This window comes from Neophocaena asiaeorientalis, unplaced genomic scaffold, assembly GCF_003031525.2.
Source record: "Neophocaena asiaeorientalis asiaeorientalis breed wild unplaced genomic scaffold, Neophocaena_asiaeorientalis_V1.1 scaffold202, whole genome shotgun sequence".
NCBI lineage: Eukaryota > Metazoa > Chordata > Mammalia > Artiodactyla > Phocoenidae > Neophocaena > Neophocaena asiaeorientalis.
The window spans coordinates 3,487,887-3,509,231 of NW_020172627.1; the positions used below are offsets into that span (position 1 = coordinate 3,487,887).

Genomic DNA, 21,345 nt, shown 5'->3' on the forward strand with positions numbered 1-21,345 from the left:
AAAAAAAAAAAAAAAAAAAAAAAAAAAATATATATATATATATAGTTTTTGAGTGAAAAATATATGTGGCAAAAGTATGCTCAAGAGATCCCATAATACTATACATGCATAGAAAATAAAAAGAATACACACCAAACTATTAACAGTAGTTATATCTGGCAGTGGGCCGTCACTTTTTATTTATGTCTTTTACATTGTTTCAATTTTTTTTTTTTTTTTTTCGGTACGCGGGCCTCTCACTGTTGTGGCCTCTCCCGTTGCGGAGCACAGGCTCCGGACGCGCAGGCTCACCGGCCATGGCTCACGGGCCCAGCTGCTCCGCGGCATGTAGGATCTTCCCGGACCGGGGCACGAACCCATGTCCCCTGCATCGGCAGGCGGACTCTCAACCACTGCGCCACCAGGGAAGCCCTGTTTCAATTTTTTACAATAATTTTTTCAACTTTTTAAAGAAAAAATAATGGTTTTACTCAGGTTCTTATGCATTTTAAGAGAGATGAAATGACACTGTTTTTTCCCCACTACATATATTATAAGCATCTTCTCTCTTTTTTATTAAAATTTTTTGCAAGACAAGGAAAGACTGAGAAACTGTCACAGATTAGAGGATATATATATATATATATATATATATATATATATATACACACAAAAGAGACACAAAAACTAAATCCAATGTGGGATCCCAGATTGGATCCCTGGACAGCAAAAGAACAGTGGAAAAACTGGTAAAATCTGAATTAGGTCTGTGTTTAGCTTACAGTACTGTATCACTGTTACTTTCCTCATTTTGATAACTGTACAATGGTTATATAAATTGTAAAAATTAGGGGGAATTAGGTGAAGGATGTATGAGACCTTTCCGTACTATTTTTGCAAATTTTCTGTAAGACTAAAATTATTTCAGACCAAAAAATAATGTAAAACTGTTTTTTACATATTCCAAAACTTAATTCACTATTTTCCTTCCCAAGCTTGCTTCTTTTTCTGTGTTCCCTATATTTATTAATGGGATTATTAGTCTCCTAGCCACCACGCTCATTTTGACTCCTGTTTCTCTAGTTCATCTTGTCAGAGGAAGAGTATAATATATTCTACCTTAATACCTATTACATTACCTCAAAAATCTATTACAGTTCAACTATAATTGCTTCCCAATACTCTATGAATTACTTGCATAACAATCTTCTAAAAGCACAGCTCGGTTTATTTCATTTTTCTGCTTAGAAGATGTCAGTGGCTCCCCATTGCTTATTAAAGACCAAACTCAACCAACTCTTTTCATTATCTAGTCCTAACCCTACACTTTCAATTAGATTCCCCTTCACAAACATCCCCAGTAATTCTCCAAAGAATGCCCTTGGGTTTTCTAAAACACTTTCAGGAGGTCTGTGAGGTCAAAATTAATTTCATAGTAAAACTAAGATATTTGCCTTTTTCACTCTCAATTATCTCATGGGTATACAGTGTTTTCCAGTTTAAGAATATTTGATACTGTAACAGATTGAATGCATGAGCAGATGTGAGAATTCAACTGTCATTTATAAGCCTGACTATAATGAGATCTGAACACGTATAAAACAATGACACTCTACTTTTATTTGTTTTGGAATATACAGTTATCTTTAATAAAAATTTTATTATTTTAATATGCAATGGGTTTATTGTTATTTTTAAATTACTAAATAATTTTAAATTTCTGTTTTAAGTTCTCATATGGTAAATATTAATACATATAGCCTATACAAACAAAAGCTCTTTGAGGCACTCAATACTTTTAATATAAGGGGGTCCCGAGACCAAAAAGTTTGAGAACCACTTAGTCAGGTCTAGCCTGCGGACTTGGATGTTCCCTGTACATGACTAAAGTTTTCTGACCTTCATAATTTTCCTTCTCTAAAAATAACCTTCCTTCTAACTCCCTGTGCCCAAATTTTATCCATTCTCCTCAACAGTGGCTGTCTTCTCAATGACCACTTTAAAAATATGAGTTTTGGAGTCAGACCTGGCCTTGCTACTGACCCTTACTAGCTATGTGACCTTGGGCAACTCACTTAACCTCTTGCTCAAATGCCTCATATGGGAACACCACTGGAAGAACTATACTGAGAATTAAATGAAAACACATAAGTGAAGTAACTAGCTTAATACCTGGCCTATATAATAGATGCTCAAGAAATTCTAATTTCCTCCTTCCCTTTCCTCTTCTCCCAGAATATTATTTTAAAACTAGGACTTTTTTGCATTTTATTCATGAATTCCTCCACAATACTTAGAACAATGCCTTTCATATAAGGTGCTTGATATTGTTTGAGTTAAACAATATAATTTAAGGAATAGCTTGATACAACCCCTATGGAGAAGAGTACGGAGGTTCCTTAAAAAACTAAAAATAGAAGTACCATATGATCCAGCAATCCCATTCCTGGGCATACATCCAGAGAAAACCATAATTCAAAAAGAGTCATGTACCACAATGTTCATTGCAGCTCTATTTACAATAGCCAGGACATGGAAGCGACCTAAATGTCCATCAACAGACGAATGGATAAAGATGTGGTATATATATACAATGGAATATTACTCGGCCATAAAAAAGGGATGAAATTGTGCCATTTGCAGAGATGTGGATGGACCCAGAGACTGTCATACAGAGTGAAGTAAGTCAGAAAGAGAAAAACAAATATCCTATATTAATGCACATGTGTGGAATCTAGAAAAATGGTACAGATGAACTTACTTGCAAAACAGAAATAGACACACAGGTGTAGAGAACAAACATATGAATATCAAGGGGAGAAGGCAGGGTGGGATGGATTGGGAGATTGGGATTGACATATATACACTACTATGTATGAAACAGATAACTAATGAGAACCAACTATACAGCACAGGGAACTCTACTCAGTGCTCTATGGTGACCTAAATGGGAAGGAAATCCAACAAAGAGGGGATATATGTATACGTATAGCTGATTCACTTTGCTGTACAGCAGAAACTAACACAACATTGTAAAGCAACTGTATTCCAATTAAAAAAAAAAAAAGGAAGAGCATGATCAGCAGAGCATAGATACCTCAAATTTCTATTTTTCAGAAATGCAGGGGCTTCCCTGGTGGCACAGTGGTTGAGAATCCGCCTGCCCATGCGGGGGACACGGGTTCGAGCTCTGGTCTGGGAAGATCCCACATGCCGCGGAGCAACTAAGCCCGTGCGCCACAACTACTGAGTCTGCGCTCTAGAGCTTGCGAGCCACAACTACTGAGCCTGTGCACCATAACTAATGAAGCCCATACACCACAACGAACAGTAGCTCTTGCTCGCCGCAACTAGAGAAAGCCCACGCGCAGCAACGAAGACCAATGCAGCCAAAAATAAATAAATAAAATAAATTTATTTTTAAAAATGTAAATGATTAGATTTGGCAATAGAATCAGAATTAATCACTCCCCTATGTAGATATGCGGACTGCATATAATAAAAAAAATCTTAATAACAAGTGTTGAGAGAATAGTGCAGGTCACTTAAAAAAGACTGGGGTGGCCTTTTAAATAACATATAATAACATCTAGAAATGAACCTCAAAAGAATATTAATCATTAAGGTATCAAAAACACATGCCACTGCCACAACTATTTTCAATTTACAGAATGTATGATATTCTAGCAAAGTGTCCAAAGCCACACAAAATTCTTGTGAGTCTTTTTTGTTGTGGTTCTTCTGATTTAGAAGACCGCAAAACTCTAAATATGCCATCCTTATTGTTTAAGATGCTGCTGACCTACTTTCAGGACGTAGCTTTGGGCTGCTTTTCCAAGAGGAGTTAGGGGTTTGTGCTGAGCTGACCTAGTCTCAAAGTTAAGCTGTCTTCCAAACACTGGCAATCCTTGGCGACAGAGCTACGCATACTCAGAGCTGCAGTCTGTGGCATGGACTGAGTTTTTTTTTTCTTACTTGTTCCAAGCTCAATTTAACCAGCTGAACTAATTATAGCAGGAGTTTGTTTATTAAGCACTTCCACATCCTTTCTAATAGGGATCATGACTCTGATTTTATACTCTCGTCCCAACTCCAATGTTTTAAACATTTATTTTTAATGGTATAAGATTATGATAGTAATAAAAATCCTCACAAGTCACTAGTCAGGCACATTTGTTGATGATTGAACTGGGGCATGAAATTCAAGGAGAACTCATTTGTGGAAAAAAGTAACTCTATAAGATATATTGGGTTGGCCAAAAAGTTCGTTCGGTTAGTGAATACATTGTTCAATAAAGTTCTTCATGAAAATGAAAAACGTGCCTTTTATTTTTACTTAAAACTAGATGAACTTTTTGGCCAACCCAACAGTTTAAAAGATATAGGTTACAAGTAGTTGTGCCTCCAAGAAAATACATATAAGAGTAGCTACGAGCCTCAAGGGTCACCTTCTGAATGTGTTCATTAAAGTTTAGATCACTCAAGGGAGCCCTAGAAAGAAAGTTTCTCCTAGGACAGAAGTGTGATATAGGAAGGAACTGGTATAAAATATCTTGACTGACACAAACTACTTTCTTTCTTTTTTGTTAAATTAATAAACTACTTTCTAAATAAAAAATAAACTCAAATATGAAACATTAAAAGGTTGTAAGAGCTGGGAAATTCTGAAAAGCCACATGGATTGCCTCAGAGTTTCTTTCTTACTCCACCCCTTTAAACTTGTGGCGCACCACAGTAATCGAACACAAATAACCCTCGTTTTACAAACGAGGATTGCTGGAGCATAGAAAAAGATCATGTTTTATTTACTTATTTATTTTAATTAATTTATTTATTCATTTATTTTTGGCTGCATCGGGTCTTCATCGCTGGGCGCATGCGGGCTTTCTCTAGGTGCGGAGAGCGGGGGCTATTCTTCGTTGGGGTGCGTGGGCTTCTCATTGCAGTGGCTTCTCTTGTTGCGGAGCGTGAGCTCTAGGCACGCGGGCTTCAGTAGTTGTGGCACACGGGCTCATTAGTTGTGGCTCGCAGGCTCTAGAGCACAGGCTCAGTAGTTGTGGCACACGGGCGGAGCTGCTCCACGGCATGTGGGATCTTCCCGGGCCAGGGCTCGAACCCGTGTCCCCTGCATTGGCAGGCTGATTCTTAACCACTGTGCTACCAGGGAAGTCCCAAGATCATGTTTTTGGTTTTTTTTTTTTATAATTTGCCAGTTATTACAAGCAGCACTCAGGGCTGCTGCATTTGCCCCACAGGCCATGTGTGCCAACTCCAAGGGGCGCCATTCACATAGATTTCAATGTGAGTGGTGCTCCCTGGGGCTCTACAAAGCTCCATTACAGAAAGCTGCACATTTTAAAAATGGACAGCATATCCTTTAAACCCAATTTAGGATATTATCACTGTTCTGAATAAACAAATAGCACTTCTGATGTAGAAGCAAAAGTGATGGTGTTTGACATCTGAGTGGTACTATGAGCACTTATTTTAACTTCATCAATGTGCTGAAAATGGAAAGAAAATGGCAAACTTGGAATTCAAAAATTAAAAGTGAACACAGTGACATTCTAGTGGAGGGAAAAGGAAAAATTTTTTCAATAGGTGGTGCTAGGTCAACTGGGTATCCATATAGAAAAAGAAAAAAAAGGGACTTCCCTGGTGGTGCAGGGTATCCAAATGGCCAACAAGCATACGGGAAGGGCCGCAGCTTCATTAGTCATCAAGGAAATGCAAATTAAAACCAAAATACAATGTCATTACAACCTCCAAAGGTGAAAATTAAAAAAGAAGAAAAGTACAAATGTTGACAAAGATGTGAAGCTACTGGAACTCTCATATGTCACTGGTGGAAGAGGAAAAATCTGACAGTAATCATTAAAGGTGAACATGACCCAGCAATTCTACTGCCAGTTACACAGAGAGAAATCATATAATGTAAAAGATGGCTATCAAATAATGAGACTAGTTATAACTCCATATATGAAAAGAACTCGTTATAGTAAACACGCTGTGGGTATACATGTATTTTGTGTATCTTTCAATTTCATTTCCATTGGCTTTTTAAATTGAAAATTGAAATACACAGTTTTAACTTCTGTCTTCTTTTAAACAAAGTAAGCTTAAAACAAACCAATCTTATACTTAAACATAGACCATGCAATAAATATCATCAATATGGTGAAAGTATGCCCCCAGATAGTCTGTACCAATGAAGCAGTTTTCTATTCCAATCTGACACTCATAAAAATACTAACTAAATTTCAAAATAAAAATACAAGATACAATAATGAAAGGCAGATTATAAGATATTGTCCCTATCTAGATAGTGTCCCTAGACTGGCACTATGAGTCCACAAAAACATGTACTTAAGGAATTTATATAGACTTACATGGCTAAGCACCTCTAGTCTAGTTCAGATTTCTATATCAAACTAGACACAAAGAAAAGTACCGAGAGGCCTGAAACTGAATTTTAAACTGGCACAGATGGCATGTTTATAACATCCCCACAATATGCTGAGTGTTCTCCATAAAACCAAACTAGACACAGTCCCTGCCTCTAGGGGACTTAAAATCTAAAAGTAGATGAGGCAGCCTAATTCAAAGAAAGTAAACAAATAAAAGGAAACAAAGAAGGGAATGTAAGAGCAGAGAGGCCTGCATTAATCTCTCAGCTCCCCGAAGGGTAACAGGCCAACCTGAACAGCGGAGAAGGAAAGCTAACAAGTCAGTTTCCTTATTTACCATCATACTTAATATGACACTATGCAGTAAATATTCTCTAAAAAATTGTGCTGACCAGACTGAAAATGCTTTGTTGTTCTCTAGTTTCAACATTCAGAAAGTCTAAATCTCCATAATAGATATAATATATACCCCACTGGGTATGTGTAAAGGACATTAAACAGCCCATGCATAGTGACTGATTTACAGTCCAAAATCTAAATTACTGAATCCAAAGCACATGAAAGCATTACTTCAAAAATCCTGGCTCAACAGGCAATTAATTAATGTGACACAACCATCTTTATATCAACACTTCTAAAACAAGACAGTGATTCTTACTGGATTGCATTTTTTATGTTGTCTCTAAAGGGATGTATGAGCTATAATTGGTTTGTCTGTAAATAAACACTTCATGGGCTTGTAATTCAGACTCTGATCTCCTTATCCAGTTGACTAGAGCTATTTCAATAGGGAGATGTCAAACAATTCTCAGAAATATCTCTGAATACAGAACCCCTCTAAACCCTTGAATTAAAATATCTTTATTTTAAACTGTGAAGATTCTTTCCTGAAGACTTCAAAATGCTGATGACATCCAATTAATTAAGTTATAGGAACCAAATTCACTTCAATAAACTGGTCCTGGCTGCTTCGCTGTCTCTTTGGATCAGGTATCTCTGGCAAAGGCTGTTTATTAAAAATAATGATGATAATGCAGCCAAATTCCACACAAAAGGAAGATGATGAAGAAAGCAATGACACTACTGACTTTGCCACATCAAAGTAGTATTTATTAAATTTGAACTATAAAGAGCACAATTTAGAATAAATGTTTGAGGTCAGGTTAGGGACATTATCTACCCAATATCTCAGATCTGAAACCACTTTCCCCCATGCTCTCTAGAGCAGCCATAATATGACTTTCAATTTCCCAAAATGCTACCTTGCCTGTAATTTAAAACATGGCTTCCTTTTAAAGGGAAGACTCAACAACCTCCCTTTATATGTAGTATTTCCATCATAGGAATTACATAAATAAAAATATATTTTAGACAAATCCAAGGTATCCCAGTAAAAAATTGTATTTGAATCTACTTTATGAAGTATTATGGTAAAAATGCACTTATTCCAGGAACCCAAACTCTAAACCTTGAGATCACCATGATTCCTTCTTCCCTTCATGCCCCATCGTCTATACGAATCAGTACCAAGTTGTTTAGATTCTCCTTTAGTCCAGATCCTCCCACTGAAAGGGTTCTAGAAGGAGGCCCATCCTATAGAAAAACTGAGGTCCAAAGGGCAGAAGAGTTGGAGAAAAGCCAGAGGAGAGACATTTCAGGATAAGAAGCCAAAGGTTTGAACCAGGGAGACACTATTAAAGAACTGGTCAGTAGATGGAGGGGTCCGAAGAGACTGCCCAGATTACTGAGCCTTAGAGATTTGACTTGAAAGGCCAAGCAGGGGGAGGTACGGTGGGTCAGACCAATTCAAAAAGGCCAGGTGGTACAAACACCCACAATTTTCCTCACATATCCCCTTTTCCAAATGCCCTCTGCCACCAGGCTGGCTCAGACCCTCCTGGACCTCATTTGAACAAGTGTAATGCTGTCTTAACTAACCTGCTGTCCTCCTACTTCTCTACCAACATACTGTGGTCAAAATCATCTTCTTGAAGTACCATGTCAAACCCTTTCAAAGTTTTTCCATTAGCCTTAATAGAAGATTTATAAATCCTTAAAATGGTTTCCAGGATCTGACTGCTCTCTAGCCCCACACTTTCCCCCAACATTCTCTGCACCAGTCACAGTGACTTTCAATTCCCCAAAATGCTGTCTTGTCTCTAGTTTCAAACATGACTTCCTTTTAGATAGAAGACTCCTAATCACCACCCCCCTCAACTTTCACTTTCATGTCTCATCTTAAACATCATTTCCTTAGGGCGGCTTTCCTTGAACCCTCCAAAGGGTCCCTGCTATATTCCCACGGCACTCTTGTACTTCCCTTTTCGTGATGTACTACAAATCTATAACTACAAACAGTAAAGAATCCTGTGTTCTATGAGGGCAAGAATGTATACCTAGCAATAGGATTAAGAATGTTTCTTCTTTACTCAAAAATCTTCAATGGCATCCCCCAACTCCTGCATTAACTACACATTTGTCAGCATGAGTCTTCAAGGCCCTCCACAGTATGAACTTTTATGGTCTAATATTTTCTGAATGCTTCCCAAAAGCATGATTATCTGTTCCCTTCCAAATAAGCCATGTACTTTCCAGTGCCTTCATTTCTGTAGCTTCCTCTATGGACCTAGCTTCCCTGTCTTAAAAAATGCTATTCTTCCAAATATGCCATTCTTCCAAAGCTATATCCAATTCCACCTTTTCCGTATAATTTTTCCTAATTTCCCCCAAATAAATTTGGCCTCTCCCACCTTTGACTCCCCTCCTGCTCAAATGTTGTATTTTCCTTATGGTACTTTCCTAAGTCTACCTAGTTGTTATGGTACATCTCATATCCTTACTAGTTTAAAATTTCTTAGATAATGTTGGTTATACCTTGCTTTTCCATATTCTCCTTATCACATTTTGTATATGCCTTATATACATAAGGTGCTCTGTAAGTGCATTAACTTGAATCTTAAAAATCTACTACATGTAAAGCAGTTGTGTAAGGCAGCTGTCTAAATATGTGGATAAAATAATCTTTTAAGCACAAAAGATACCTTTGAAACAGATGGATGCTAAATGGAATTAGAAAAGCACATTATGTTACCCATACAAAAAAAGAAATACATCTTATTTGCATCTCAAATAAATGCTCTTTAATCAAAAAGTACTATATCTTTAGAGACTCATTCATCTTATATTATACATTAAGATGCCCACATTTATTTCAATTCTGACAATTTAAAATAAATATAATTTTAGCTCAAGTTTCATGCAGCAGTAGAGCACAGTGTCACTGCTCAATATTTATTTTTGTGACCATTTTTGCTGTTTGCTGGACAAAAGGAAAACAGCAAATAACATTATTTAGATGTGCTTAAAATTGTAAGTCAGAAAAGACCACAGAAGTTATCTAGTTCAACTAATTATATTTCTGGATAAAGAAAATAAAGACTATGAGTTTCTTGGCCAAGGTCACAAAGCCAAAGCCAGGACACAGGCTCAGACCATCTGACTTCCACTCCAGCACTCCTCCCACTCCAAAACAATACTCACCTCAAGGCTGTAATAACTAGAGCACATTATTTTCAGTTGACATTGGAGCCAACAATACTCCAGTACTGAATGAAGGACATTTGCACATTTTCTGTCATGCTCAAGAGAAACAAAAGTGTGACAAATGAAGAAATGAAACGGAATTCTTATTATCTTTTCCCAGGAGCCTTCTTTCTTATAAACGGTTAGAAATGAACACTACTTCACAAGCTTTGAGAGGGTCTGTGTTCAAAGACACTCTGAAAGGTGAGAAAAACATGATAGGAAATTACATACATAATAGAATTCTGACACACGATGGAACATGCAACACAACATTTTAAATGCTACATTATCAAAAGTTACTATTTATTTCATAGTAACCAAGAAAGATTGGTGCTTCAGGGAAAAAGAAAAAAGGGAGCAGCCTATTTCTCAAAACCCACTTAAAACACAAACCTATCTACCAATATGTACCAAATATTTACCTTCTTACAGTTCTATCCCTAATAACTGGCACATAGTAGGTACTTAATAAGTATTTTCATAATAAAGTAATTAATCTCTCTTAGTATCACCCAGTACTATTCTTGAATGCTGCAGCTGTACATCAGTGACTATAAAATGCTGCTACTTGTAGCAGAAAACAATGAGCATTGACAGTTTGTATCAAACAGAAACGTTCTAAGACTAGAACATTTTACAATGTGTGTGAATCTATATCTGTGTATGTGTGCTTGTATGTATGTATATAGGTTCATTTGTTTTCTCTCTATATACATATGTACACATATATGTATATGACATGTATTTTTGACAAAAGTGATTTTACCTAAAGATCTTATGCTATGGGACAGTGATTTTCAAACTTTCCTTACAGTAAGTCATAATAAGAAAAACATTATATACCACAACCTAGTACACATAACACATACATGCACAGGAATACATGTACATAACTAAAACAAAGATTTCCTGAAACAACACCATTACTATACCCAAAGCACTAATGTTTTCTATTCCATTTTTTAAAATGCAGTTTGTGTCCCCCTAAACTGATTTTGTCACCCCTGCTCTGAAAGCTCATAAAAGTGGGAGAAGACACTAAAACATTGGCAAGGTGTAAATGTCTTAGTTTGGCATTCATTACTTAAACATAGCCTACGCTGTACAGACACCAAACGGACACTGGCAAAATGAAGACTAGAAATTATTGAACACTGTTCATTGAAAAGCTATGCTGAAAACCGGAAGGATGTTATCATTGTGTAAGTAAAACATAGAGACCACATTCTGGGCCATAAAACAAGCCTCAAAAATTTTAAAGGAGTCAATAACAGATATTCTGATCACAATGGAATTAAATTAGAAATCAATAACAGAAAGCTCTGTAAAATCCCAATTATTTAGGAAATAAATAATATATTTTTAAATAACTCAAGAATCGAAAAAGAAAACAAAAGGGAAATTAGAAAATATTTTTAACTAAATGAAGATGAAAATACAACACATCAAAACTTGGGGGAAGCAAAAACACCAGCAAGAGTTTTACTAGTTTATGGGACTTCCCTGGTGGCGCAGTGGTTAAGAATCCACCTGCTATTGTAGGGAACACAGGTTCAAGCCCTGGTCCAGGAAGATACCACATGCCACGGAGCAACTAAGCCCGTGTGCCACAAATACTGAGCCCGTGTGCTGCAACTACTGAAGCCCACGTGCTCTAGGGTCCGGTGCCGCAACAAGAGAAGCCACCGCAATAAGAAGCCTGTGCACAGCAATGAAGAGTAGCCCCAGCTCACCGCAACTAGAAAAAGCCCACACACAGCAATGAAGACCCAACTCAGCCAATAATTAATTAATTTATTTAAAAAATAGTTCAATCAACATACATTAAAAAAAATAAATTAAAAAAAAAAAGAGTTACTGGTTTAGAGAAGAACAATGAGCCCAGGCCACCAAGTCTGCTGGGTTACCTCTAGAGCAATCCAAACTACTCACAAAAGGAGGGTGGCCACCTGGAGTGAGAACCATCAGGTTAATTTTACTGCGAATGAAGTTTAAGGTGAACAAACCCCCCACCTCACCCCAGTTAGAAAGGCTTTCCTAAATCTGAAAGAAGACTAGGAATCTAATGCTGTCAGTGAAGGAGAAGAGCCACGCAAACAGGATAATATGAATACAGAACAGTGGGGGAAACATCCAGAAAGAGGAAAGACAGGAAGCTGCAGAGCATGGTGTGATCCAACGGGCAGTGCTAGATGGAGTTTTTCAGGATGGTTTCCTCCCCATACTACGGATAACTCCTGGAACATAGGAGTCTCTTACTACTGTCTAATGTATGTAACTGAACCTTCACAGATTCATCCCAAGACCAAATTAAATGCAGAAAAAAACCCTCAGCTTCTAAGAGGCCATCTAGATCAAAGCAGGCCAGAATCAGAACCTGTTTGGCCTTCATTTGTTCTGAGGTGGTCTGCGGACCCCTCCAATCCTGAAACCCTGCAAATCTGGGTTATATTATATATTCCAGTATTTTTTAATCCAGCACACAGGGTTAAGAGGAGAGAGGACAAGTATCTCAATACTTAATTTTTTAATTACACATAGCATCAGTTTACCCACTTTTTAAAAAAGGGGTGAGGGGAGCTAATACATTACAGACAACCATTAACTCAGTTTGATGCAAAGTATTAGGCTGATCATTTTGATTAGCGGTGCTCATTAAATACATTTCCTACATGTATTTCAGGGAACTAAAATGAATAAGGATGCTATTCTGCTTTGCTGGAAGCGATCCCACATCCTGCTAGGTTTGGTTTTTATAACATGTGCCTGGCTTCCTAAAGCAGGCATAAACAGCCTTATTAGATCTATGCTATTTATTTCCACAGAGGAGAAACCTCAGAACTTTTAAACTAGGATAGGTTATCTAATCTTTTTACACCTTTGTTGTGATAAAGGAAGAAAAATACATGATCTTGGCGGCAAAAGGAAGATTGAATTTAATTACAAAGATTTAAAAGCAGAAAAATGCATACAGTGGCTTTTTAGAAAAAGAACACTTTCTTCCTTTCATCTCAAGGCAAACCATTTATCTACCAAGAAGCATGAATAGTGTGTTCTTTTTAAAATGTTTTTAGAAGTCATATCCTTTTTTACTGAAGGAACCTGGAGTCTTAGACTTAATCTTGTAATCTGAAAGTCTTTCTAATATATCTGTGTAATCTGAACTGTTGACTACTATTCAAAGCCATTATACGAACTAAATAGCTAGATCAATTCGTAAACCATTTTCTCAAATGAAAACCTCCCAATGAAATGATACTTTTGACAGAACATTTATGAATTACACCAATTTTTCTAAATCCTTTTGGAGGAGAAACATTTTAAGTGATGGAATAAAGATGAACAAAGTTACATTATTCTTTTACCATGTTAACCGGTCTAGTGCACATTACCTCAGAGCAAAAACTTACAATGCATAATCAACAAGCTGAGTGATGCATCAGTGAAAATGATTAAATATGCCAAGGTCTTAATTATAATACCACATTACATTTGTACAGAATATTCCAGTTTGCAAAACACTTACATCCATAAACTCATTTGACTCTATGTCCTTCAGTTTAAGTACAATAGATAGAAGATGTGAGTCTACCTGGATATACTGAAATAGTTAAAAGCAGGGACTCTGGAGCCAACTATCTGGTTTGGACTCTTAGTGCTGCCACTTACAATTACAAAATGTGATTCTGAGTACATTACTCAACATCTTTATGCCTTAGTTTTATCATCTGTAAAATGGGGATAATAATCGTTTCTACCTCTTGGGCCCACTAATGATTAAATCAATTAATATATGTCAAGCACTTAATACAGTATCTAGCACAGAGGAACCATTATATATTATACATGCTGGCTGTACTTATCAGCAGCTGTATGGATAGGGAAACAAGCTGGTAAGTCACAGAGCCAGGAACAGAAACCAGAGCTTCTTCTCCCATCTGATGCTCCATCCACAAAGGGCTGCGGTTTTTTTTCTGTTTGTTTTTTTGAAGTATCCTAAGGTTTTCTACACTGACATAAAATAGTTTAATGCGGAAGTGTACAAAACAAAAAAATTCAACAGTTCAGAATACTTATAAAGTATTTTAATTTATATATACATTTTAAGTTAAATTGACTATTAAAAATACAAATATTCCATTTTGGCAGCAGAACTATATACTGAGGAATAGTCATCTGTGTTGCTATATTTGCAAACAAAACTCAAATCTAGAGGGAAATATACTAAGATGATAACTGTGTTAGAATTTCCTTTCTTTTTTTTCCCCTTTCTGGTTTTCAAGACATTCAGTATTGTGATATAACATTTATAATTAAAAAAAATTATTTCCAGGGACTTCCCTGATGGCGCAGTGGTTAAGAATCTGTCTGCCAACACAGGGGACACGGGTTCAAGCCCTGGTCCGGGAAGATCCCACATGCCACGGAGCAACTAAGCCCGTGCACCACAACTATTGAGCCTGCACTCTAGAGCCTGCGAGCCATGAGTACTTAAGCCCATGCGCCTAGAGCCTGTGCTCCACAACAAGAGAAGCCACCACAATGAGAAGGCCACGCGCCCAACAAAGAGTAGCCCCCGCTCGCCGCAACTAGAGAAAGCCCACGCGCAGCAATGAAGACCCAATGCAGCCAAAAAATAATTATTTTAAAAAATGATTTCCAAAAAAAGTTTACCAAGGTATGAAAATAGTATTCATAGAATAAACACTTCAAAATTAATTCTAGAAAATAATAAATGTCCAGCTGAAAAACTGCCCTCTTTTTTCAGACATGTTTTAGGGGATCTTTCCTCAGACTTTGTTCAAATTTTTTCCCTTTAGTGATTCAGGTGACTGTGACAACATCTTCCATTGTGTCTAAAAATAAGGCATGGGTGTGTAAATTTATGAGCCGAAATGCAATACTGGCATTGGATGTCTAAATCAGAGTATTAAATCATTTAGCATACTCTAGCATAAAAATATATTTTGAGCACTCATATCCACATGCTTTGTATATTCATACAATTTTAATTCAACTATCTTTAATCTTTTCAGATGAAGTGAAGTTATGAACTTTTAAAAACATGCCAAATCACTTCTTAAGATATTAACCTGGACAAAGCACTCCACTCCAAACCTCAAGCTCCTTCTCTAATAAGGAGAGTAGACTAGAATGTCAGTCAGTGGTTCACAACCTTCTTTCCACCCCAGCGCATCTGTGGGATTCAACATCTCTCCATTTACAGCAGTGGGGACAGTCTGAAAATGTCCCACAGGTGATTCTGATACACTACCTTGTAACAGGAGTCCCCAGCCCCCAGGGGCCGGATACTGGTCCATGGCCTGTTAGGAACCGGGCTGCACAGCAGGAGGTGAGCAGTGGGCCAGCGAGCGAAGCTTCATCTGCGGCTCCCCATCGCTCGCATTACAGCCTGAACCATCCCCCCCATCGCTCGCATTACCACCCCCCATGGAAAAACTGTCTTCCACGAAACCGGTCCCTGGTGCCAAAAAGGTTGGGGACCACCGCCTGTAAGCTATTCCCCTGCCCTCCACCCCACTCCACTCCTGCAGAGTTCTTTAAGGTTCTGCACAGTTCTAAAGCTTGCCACTGTGGGTGCACGAAAATCACAACCCAATGACCTGGAAGGTACCTGACAGTGTTACTTTATTACATTTTAAAAGAAAGGCCGAAAGTTAATTATGCATACTCTTTTGTTGAAGCATGCAAGATTCAAAAAGAATCTGTAAACTGATGATATCAAAGACAGCTTTGTAACTTAACTGTTCATATGGCAAACAGCACAGCTCCCCTGGAATTTGCTTCTAGTCAAGGAGGTAGGTAAAGAAAGAGGAAAAGTGGGGAATCAAATTAAATGCCTCTTGAAGTTGAAAGAATGGCTGGAAAAGAGATTTGTACAAGTTAACTTTTCTGATAACAGAGAAGAAAAGCCAAAGACTGATATGCAGAGATGAGATATTATGTGATCCCAAATTTTTCTTTTTTTTTTTTTTACAGACAACTCTGTTATAAACTAATAATAACCAATAGCTACTAAAAATATGATTTTCATATATGCCATATTATAAATATAAGCCAAATATATTGGCTTAGCATGGTGATTGATAATTGCCCAGTATATTTACAAATAGTGTCAATTTTCTTTGAATGCTTACTTACTGTGGACAAATTCTACGCTATTTAAAAGCTACTGGATGTGCGAAGTCTTGTGAAAAATTCTCACAACTAGGGAAGAAGGAAATGGAATCTTAAGACTTCCTTGCAAAAATGTGTTTACCTCAAATGTGAGCCAACATTACATCATCATTAATAAGTACACAAGACATGGCAAAGATGCTGTGTGGCTTCAAAATGAGAATTATCTACATGAAAAAAATGTGTAATTGCATTATCTTCAAATCAGAAAACACATTAATCAATAAATGCTGATGATTAGCTATGTGTATTGTAGTGAGAGGAACCTTAAACGGCACAAAAAAATAACAGTATTTCACAGATTTAGTATTTGACCTCTCCCCCACCCCCGGCAAACTGGCTGGGTCTGAAAGTTGCTGTCCTCTGTACCAGAAGATGACACCAAGGGTAACTGAGAATACAATGTATACATCTCTATCACTGCTCTGTGGATTCATGCCTGAAAAAGTTGACACAAATTTTTGGTAGCATTTCTTTTGAAATTCTTTGCAAAACATGCTGTCCACTGTTGGCTTAACTTGCTGAACGCACTACCCATTAAAAAAAACAAATTCTCAGTGTTCTCCACATGAACCATAACAGTAAGAACCTAAAACTTGTGTCAGTGAACAGACGTGATAACCCAAAAAGAAATAAAAGTGAAGAGAAAGAAAATGCCCCAACCTCAGTTTTGTAAGATGTTCACATTAGAGACTGTAGCAATAAACATTATGCAAGAGAAGATAATTCCTAACACTGAGTTGGGATGGATAAATATTTGTTTAATGAACATACACATTTCTTCCTCATTCTATAGCCATGTGTCAAAGCATCAAACAATTTAATTTGTGGCAGTTTCTGTTGTGTCACAAACTTTACATATAAGTTCATCACGAGGGGAAAAAAAACCTGCTTGGCTTCACTCACGATGAATCACAGCCAAGAGGTCATCTTGTTGTGTATCAGCAACTATGTTTTCACTACAGCTATGTGACCTAAAGTGGCAGCAGGAGAGGCACCAAAATAGAAGAGGCAGGAGGTTTCTCCTGGTTTCTCGGCCCCAAAAGAGCTTTTCCACCCCATTCGGGCATCTGAGCAACAGCCAACCGCAGAGGAGAGAAAGAACAAACCCAACAGCTCCGCGGAGGAAGGCTGAAGGCCCAGGCCCTCCTGGGAGCCCGGGGAGGCAAGCACATAAAGAGGACGGGCTTAAGAAACAGCGTGGAGAAAGCAGCATGACAAGGGCCAAAACTAGACGGGTGTAGGGCAAAATCCAGCAGTGACCGAGCAGCACTGACTGCGGGAAGGTCTGGAGACCAAGGAGGCTCTCCATCCCGGGCTCGGGGCTCAGCTCCGGCGCGAGCGCACAGCGGGCCCCCTGCCTCCAACAAACCTCCAGCACACGGGACCTACCGCTGCTCCCACCTCACCTGTCGGGTGCCCGCTGGCCCCGCCAGCGTCTCTGGCCCCCGGTCCCCGCCCCGGCCCATCCTCCCTTCACGTTCCCTCGCGGCGCGTCTCTAGGGGCCACCGCCGGGGTCAGCGTGGGCAGGGGACCGAAGCCCGCCCCGCCGCCCCAGGCCTGGCCCCGGCACTCACTTTCTGAATCCGCTTCAGCGCCATGGGTCAGGGAGGGCGGCTGGGATACCGGCCGGCTGGGGGCGGCTGCGGGGCTCGGGGGCGTGGGGTCGTCGCGGGCCCGGCTCGCCGGCTCCTCAGCTGGCTCAGCCGGGTGAATCCCCAGCTCGCCGCTCTCTGGCTCGCTCCGGGTGCCGGTGCCTATTCCTAGGGCGCCCGAGCGCGAGTGTGCGCGAGTATGCGGGCGGGGACGCCGGCGAGACTCTTTTGTTTCCGCTTTTGCTTCTGGGAAGGAGCCTGCGCCCGCCCCGCCCCGCCCCGCCGGGCACACTGGGAAGTGTAGTTTCTGCGCCCTGCTCGGCCGCCGCCCCGGGCCGGACTGGTTACTCACCGCTGACCTCGACCCACAGCGTGGGCTCAGAGCTGCCGGCTCTGGAGTTGGTCCCTGCAATTGGATTTTGATCAAGGTACTGAACCTGGAGTTCCCAGTCTGTAAAATGAGGATAACAAATTAGCTCGAAAAACATGTACCGGATTCGAATATGTGCTACAGCTCGTCGTGTTATTTTTACCTTTACAGATTTCACTGTTCTCAAATATATAAATTGCCTAAATTTCTCACACATGCACAGACTCATTCCAGTTATGACGCCTTACTTACCTCCTTAGTTTCTGTTTCAAAAGGCCCCTCTTCTGTCCGACGCTAATCTCGCATGCCTGCTCCTCCTTGGAACTGTGAATTCTGAGCTTCGTCCTCACTCTTGTCTCCTTTTCCGTTGGCAGTACAATACCTGCTCAATCCACATAGTCTACTCGCACTCCTCACTCCCCCAATTCTTATGAACTTGTGTCCCCTTTAAAACTTGCCTTCTGCTTTCAGCAGCAGAATTCGGTTTTCACCAAAGTTGAGCTTGAGCTTCTAATTCCCGAATCCAATTCATTCCTTTTCCTCTGTGATGTTTTTGACCCATTTGATTGCTGGCTACCCTTTTGCTTTTCAAAACGCTCACCGCCTCCCGCTTCCGGAGCACCAGGGTGGTTGGCTCTTCTACTTCTCTGACTTACTCTTTTCTGTTACCAGCTCCTCTTCTCAAGAGTTAGAGTGCCCTGGAGTTCCAACCCCTGATCTCTCACCATCACTATCTTCCTAAAAAGTAGACTTTGTGTCCTCCCATGTCCTGGGAGGCCACCCAGCATGGCTGGATGACCTTGGGCTTCGTAGATTGACCCCCTATCCTGGAGTGGAATCCCAACTCTGACCCCTACCACTGTGTGACCGTGTAGCTACATAAACTCTCTAAGCCTCAGTTTCCTCATGTCCAAAGCGATAATAATCTCTAGATATGTTATTGTAAGAATTCACTGATATTAATGTAATGTGCCAAACACAGTACCTAATATGCTGAAAGTGCTGTATAACAATTATTTCCTTATTTGTTTTTATCTATATGATGATGCCTTTAAAATCTGTCTTTCCAACCAAACCGTCACCCCAGTTTCAGACTTTTATGTCCAAAAGTCTACTGGACATGTGCACCTTCCTCCCCTGTGGCCAGGAATCAGAATGTGTTACCAGGTGAGGGCTGGAGGAAAGCTTTTCAGGAAGTCCAGAACAATAGCTACCATAGCATTCTAAAGGCTTACAAAGAGCAAGCAGCAAAAATCCATTCATGTAACTTAAAAGAAAATGTCTAGGGAAATAGGATCGTGAAAGAATGGTAGAAATAATTAATGGAATCTGAAACTTAATTTAGAAGCCTGTCATTCCCCCTCCCCGCCCTCCCACCCAAAATAAACATAAAAACTAAACCTGGTCTGGAGCCTGGCTACTCTCTTACTTTCCTTTCCCTGAGGTCTCACTTCTCTCTGCACGCTGGCCTGCCCTCCTTTTTCCAGCTCCCGCCTTAACTTCTCTTATACAAGGCATGAGCTCCCACCACCCTTAGCCCACTTTTTGACAGTCTTCAAGCAACTGCTCCTGCTGCTAAATGGCCAAGCCTTTTGGTACTCCCTATTTATCTCCCTAAAAGGAAGAATTCCATTGACACAACTCATCTTTTTACTCCAGGCTATACATTTTCAGCTAGTGAGCAAAGTACATGTAGATTGACTTGGGTTAGTTGGCCACCCATGGTCAAATCAGCTGTGGGAAGTTTGAAGTACTGTGGGGCAAAGAGGTTTCTGAAACACACCAGCAAGTTCATATCATCCTGTAGAGAGGTGTATTGGGGCTAGCTTGATGCACCATCTTTGTGCTCTAGAAAGTTGGGCCCTACCCCAAACATTGCTCTTCCTTTTTATAGGGCAAGCATGAGAGTGTCCTTGTAAATAGGGGAGAAATAGTCTGAGCTTGGGCATCAGCTGCTTTGGGGAGTTGCATTCCCAAGCTGGTAGCATTTGGATAGTATCATGTAGGAAGTGAGGCCATGCTCAGCTGCTCCCACTACGGGGAAGCACTAGTTGCAGGTAGCTCATTACCAGGAAGCCCAGAAAAAAAACCTCCAGGGTCATTAAGTGGACAGTCCTGATAGGACAGTCCATCATCACTCCATAGATAACAAAAACACACACTTACGCAGAGGCTACAATCAGGGCAATTTCATTCAAAAGGCCCGGACACTGGCATTAATTTCTCCCTCTTGCAGGTTATCCTACATACTGCTAAAAGATGCAGTAGTCAAATCACTCCATTGCTTAAAAACCTCTATTGGTTTGTATCATGGAAGTCCAATGCCTCAGCTTACTGCAAAATACCCATCCCAATTTGTCCCTAAATGCCTCCTTTCAGACTTTAGCTCACACACTATAGTTAATTAATGTCACGTGTCTTTGCACAATGCATTCTCTCTGCATAGAACAACCTCCCACCCTGCACCTGACAAACCCAACTCAAATGATACAGACTTTGTGAGAGGGATTGCGCTTCTTTCAGAAACTCATATTTGAGGATATGGAGCAGCCATTCTCAGCACTTGGAATACAGAATGGTCGCGGGATGATGTTAATCAGGAAAAAGAATGGTCCAGGGGAAGAAGTTCAATTAAGTAATTAAGACATTTGGAGAAGTCTCTGGAGAGGTTCGCTGACCAAGTAAAAGAGGTGACTGAAGAGCTTCTTGGGACTGGGTGGAGTGTGCTGAGTCTTTGACAGACTCAAAGCAACCATCTGGGCAGTTTTTGAAGACCCTGGAGAAACTGACACACTGATCTGGCCAGAAATTTTCAGAGTAGAGTGAAAAGGAAGGGTTCGATGAAAAGATTCAGGCATTCCTGGTGAGTGTGGCATGATGGAGCAGGGCATGTGTCAGGACTCCGGAGTCTGTAGTCGTTGAACTTGGCCCTGGCTGAGTGAGGTGAGCAGAGAGGCCACCCTGCTAGGAATACCACCACCAGCTCTGCTCTCTCTGGAACAGAAGTTACCTGTTTCTCAGGTACTGCTGGGAACAGTCACTGATAGCCAGTTTTGCTTCTCTTCCACCTGTTCTCTATATAAACATGTTTGTCTTTGCAACTATAAGAGCTCCTTTTGGTTTTCTCTTTGTGCCTCTTTGTGGCTGTGCTGTCAAAAGCCTTCGTAGTGGGCCTCCCCACTCAAATGCTCCCAGTTCTTTTGAGCTGTG

The 21,345-nt window shown here is 39.9% G+C and overlaps 1 protein-coding gene across 1 annotated transcript in view; it reads right to left on the bottom strand.

Moving 5' to 3' along the window:
* Positions 1-18,441, bottom strand: part of LOC112395747 (ubiquitin-conjugating enzyme E2 D1-like) — a 30,602-nt gene extending 12,161 nt beyond the window's left edge. Inside the window, 2 exon segments of the mRNA XM_024739106.1 lie at positions 18,118-18,216; positions 18,388-18,441. Of these exon segments, the coding sequence (XP_024594874.1) occupies positions 18,118-18,216; positions 18,388-18,441 (153 nt within the window).
* Positions 18,442-21,345: the final 2,904 nt, after the last annotated feature.